The 4,157-nt window shown below is 42.1% G+C and overlaps 1 protein-coding gene across 1 annotated transcript in view; it reads left to right on the top strand.

Moving 5' to 3' along the window:
- The first annotated feature begins 212 nt into the window (after positions 1–212).
- The window catches only part of LOC116179430 (serine/threonine-protein phosphatase 6 regulatory ankyrin repeat subunit B-like), a 6,424-nt gene continuing 2,479 nt past the window's right edge, over positions 213–4,157 (top strand). The window contains exons 1-3 of the mRNA XM_031499222.1: positions 213–275; positions 331–426; positions 472–4,151. Of these exons, the coding sequence (XP_031355082.1) occupies positions 254–275; positions 331–426; positions 472–4,151 (3,798 nt within the window). The 5' untranslated portion in view covers positions 213–253. The remainder of the gene's footprint in view (positions 276–330; positions 427–471; positions 4,152–4,157) is intronic.

Genomic DNA, 4,157 nt, shown 5'->3' on the forward strand with positions numbered 1-4,157 from the left:
ATAAGCGCCCTGATATTCCATGATCTTACTAATAAATGTACCCATACAAAAAAAAAACACAGTAATTTCCTATTCAACCTTATCATTGACGCAGGTATAGCATTTGAACACTGGCCTTTTTAGCTTATTCTATCACGATTGACATGAAACGTACGTAAATAAATACAGAATCACGAATTCAGGTTTAACGCTCTGCTATACGTACATTGGGGAAGTAATATTTTCCGTTATTCACGAAACAAATTAGCAAGATATGTGGAAATCCCGTTATATCGGTAGGTTTGATATAAATTGGTATGCATCCAAACTTGTTCTGTTTTCTGTATCTAGTATCAAACTGGTTCAAAATGAATTTATCAAGAGTGTACTTTGTTTTGGTGATATTGATTGTGTCATTTAACGATAATGTCGTTTCTGGTATCAATGGTATGTATTACAATAAATTGCGTAAATTATAACATGTATACATAGGTGGTGATTTAAATATCAATTATATCAATGCTCAGAACGAAAATGGCTCGACACTCTTGCATGGCGCTGTCAATCAGTGCGATGCAAATATGGTACGGTGGTTGATAGTCAATGGTGCAATGGTTAACATTCAAAATAGCGCACACGATCTGCCATTGCATATCGCTGTAAGAATTGACTGCGTGGAAGCGGTCAAAATTTTGGTCGAAAATGACGCATTACTAAGTGTAGGCGATGAAAATATGAACACGCCATTACACTTAGCCGTAATTGGCAATAACGAGAACGTAGCCCAGGTGTTAGTAGCAAAACGATCGGGCATGGATATCAAAAACAAGGCGGGAAATGCCCCAATCCACACCGCCGTTCTTTTTGGTTTCCTAAACATCACCGTGCTTCTCAGCGAACATAACGCCAGTTTAAATTTACAAAACAAAGATTTGAATACCCCCTTGCACTTGGCAGTGATGAAAAATGATTACGAAATGGTCAAAATATTGATACACATGGGAGCTCGCCTTAACATTCGAAACGGGCTCAATCAGCTTCCCATAGACATTGCACTTGAACGTAGTTATCTAGGAGTAAGTGCATTGCTCCTCGATTGTGGTACTGATATAAATGCGAAAGATAAAGATTCGAACACGTTACTGCACGCCTCCGTGATCAGAAATAATTATATCGTGGTAAAGCTACTCCTCTCAAAAAAGGCGGACTTGAACATTCCAAACAACGAAGGACTTCTTCCAATTCATAGCGCGACCTTCGACAACAACGAGGAAATGTTACAGTTGCTTTTAGACAATGGTGCTAACGTAAATAGTGAAAGCACCCGTTACGAAACCCCCATTTTTACGGCCATACGAAAGAGAAACTGGAAAATAGTTAACTTTTTAATATCCAAAAAAGCGGATCTTCTAGTGAAAGGTGCAGATGGAAACGCACCCATTCACATTTCAGTTTTGAACGAAGAGTTAAGTATAACCCAGCTTCTGATAACGGAAGGAGCCGATATAAATGTTAGCAATCTCAAAAATGAAACACCTCTTCATGTAGCCATACGTAGAAACAATGCGGCCATTGTGAAACTTCTATTGGATAGCAATGCCAATTTGATGATGGAAAACAGTCAAGGTGAGACTCCCTTATTGCTTGCCCTAAGAACTAATTGTATAGAAATTGCGCGGCTGATCATGGATTCTGCAAAGGGCATAAATGGAACAGATTCAGATGGCAATAACATACTGCACCTTGCAGTAGCCAAAAATTACATCGAAGCAGTGAAAATGCTACTTGATGAAAAAGTAGACTTGGAAGCGAAAAACCACGACGAAGATGTGCCCCTACTGATTGCAGTTGCAAAGGGATATCAAGTAATCGCCCAATTGCTCATCGGGGCCGGTGCCAACAAAAGTGTAACTAAGCAAAATGGCGACAGCCTGCTTCATCTGGTGGTACACAACGGTGACACAAAAATGATAAAAATGCTAATCGAAAATGGCGCTGATTTGGAAACTAAAAACGGAATTGGAGACTCTGCCCTTATCCTAGCGGTGTGGCTTGGCCATATAGAAGTGACCACACAGTTGATAGTCAGCGGGGCCAACGTTAATGTGAAAAATCGCGATGGTAATACCCCACTTCTTCTAGCGGTAATTAAAAATGATGCCAAACTCGTCAAGTTACTTCTCGAAAAAAAGGCTGATTGTACCATTTCAAATAAAGATAAAGAAGTCCCACTTATTAAAGCGTCGTCTAATGGATTGTTAGAAGTGGTTTCTCTTCTGATAGAAGGCGGTGCTGATAAAAACGTACAGGACCGCAATGGAAATACTCCGCTTCATTTGGCGGTTCAAAGGAATGACACGGAAATGGTCGAACTCCTGATTGCCAATAAAGTCGACATGGAAATAAAGAACGGCATTCAAGATACTCCGCTCATTTCGGCCGTTTGGTTGGGTTTCAAGGAGGTGACGCGATTGCTGATTGAAGGCGGAGCAAATAAAAGCGCCGGGAACAGAGACAACAATACTCCTCTTAATCTGGCCGTTAGTAAAAATGACATCAAAATGGTTAAGCTCCTCCTCGAGCAAAAAGTAGACACTGAGATTGCAAACAAAAACCAGGATGTTCCTCTCATTGTGGCCACGTGGAATGAGTACATCGAGATAGTGTCTCTTTTGATTGATGGCGGCGCTAATAAGAACGTGAAAAACCGAAACGCCGATACTCCGCTGCATTTGGCCGTTTCCAAAAACAACATTGCATTGTCAGCGCTTCTGATTGGTAAAAAGGTTGACATGGATGTTAGGAATGGCATTCAGGATACTCCACTCATTGCGGCTGTTTGGTTGGGTTTCAAGGAGATGGCGCGTTTGCTGATCGAAGGCGGGGCAAATAAAAACGTAGGGAACAGAGACAGCAACACTCCTCTTAATCTGGCCGTTAGTAAAAATGACATCGAAATGGTTAAGCTCCTCCTCGAGAAAAAGGTAGACACCGAGATTGCAAACACCAACAGGGACGTACCTCTTATTGTGGCCACGTGGAATGAGTACATCGAGATAGTGTCTCTTTTGATTGATGGCGGCGCTAACAAGAATGTGAAAAACAAGGACGGAAACACACCACTCAGTTTGGCTGTCCATAAAAACAACACCGCCTTGGTCAAACTGCTGATATCGAAACAAGTCGACATGGATGTTAGGAATGGAATTCAGGATACTCCACTCATTTCGGCTGTTTGGTTGGGTTTCAAGGAGATGGCGCGTTTGCTGATTGAAGGCGGAGCAAATAAAAACGTCGGGAACAGAGACAACAACACCCCTCTTAATCTGGCCGTTAGTAAAAATGACATCGAAATGGGTAAGCTCCTCCTCGAGAAAAAGGTGGACACCGAGATTGCAAGCACCAACAGGGACGTTCCTCTTATTGTAGCCACGTGGAATGAGTACATCGAGATAGTGTCTCTTTTGATTGATGCTGGTGCTAACAAGAATGTGAAAAACAAGGACGGAAACACACCACTCAGTTTGGCTGTCCATAAAAACAACACCGCCTTGGTCAAACTGCTGATATCGAAACAAGTCGACATGGATGTTAGGAATGGCATTCAGGATACTCCACTCATTGCGGCTGTTTGGTTGGGTTTCCAAGAGATGGCGCGTTTGCTGATTGAAGGCGGGGCAAATAAAAACATCGGGAACAGGGACAACAACACCCCTCTTAATCTGGCAGTTAGTAAAAATGACATCGAAATGGTTAAGCTCCTCCTCGAGAAAAAGGTAGACACTGAGATTGCAAACAAAATCCAGGATGTACCTCTTATTGTGGCCACATGGAATGAGTACATCGAGATAGTGTCTCTTTTGATTGATGGTGGCGCTAACAAGAATGTGAAAAACAAGGACGGAAACACACCACTTAGTTTGGCTGTCCATAAAAACAACGCCGCATTGGTGAAGCTGCTGATATCGAAAAAAGTCGACATGGATGTTAGGAATGGAATTCAGGATACTCCACTCATTGCGGCTGTTTGGTTGGGTTTCCAAGAGATGGCGCGTTTGCTGATTGAAGGCGGTGCAAATAAAAACGTGGGAAACAGAGACAACAACACTCCTCTTAATCTGGCCGTTAGTAAAAATGACATCGAAATCGTTAAGCTCCTCCTCGAGAAAAAGGTGGAC

Source organism: Photinus pyralis, unplaced genomic scaffold, assembly GCF_008802855.1.
Source record: "Photinus pyralis isolate 1611_PpyrPB1 unplaced genomic scaffold, Ppyr1.3 Ppyr1.4_LG8, whole genome shotgun sequence".
In the NCBI taxonomy this organism is placed as follows: domain Eukaryota; kingdom Metazoa; phylum Arthropoda; class Insecta; order Coleoptera; family Lampyridae; genus Photinus; species Photinus pyralis.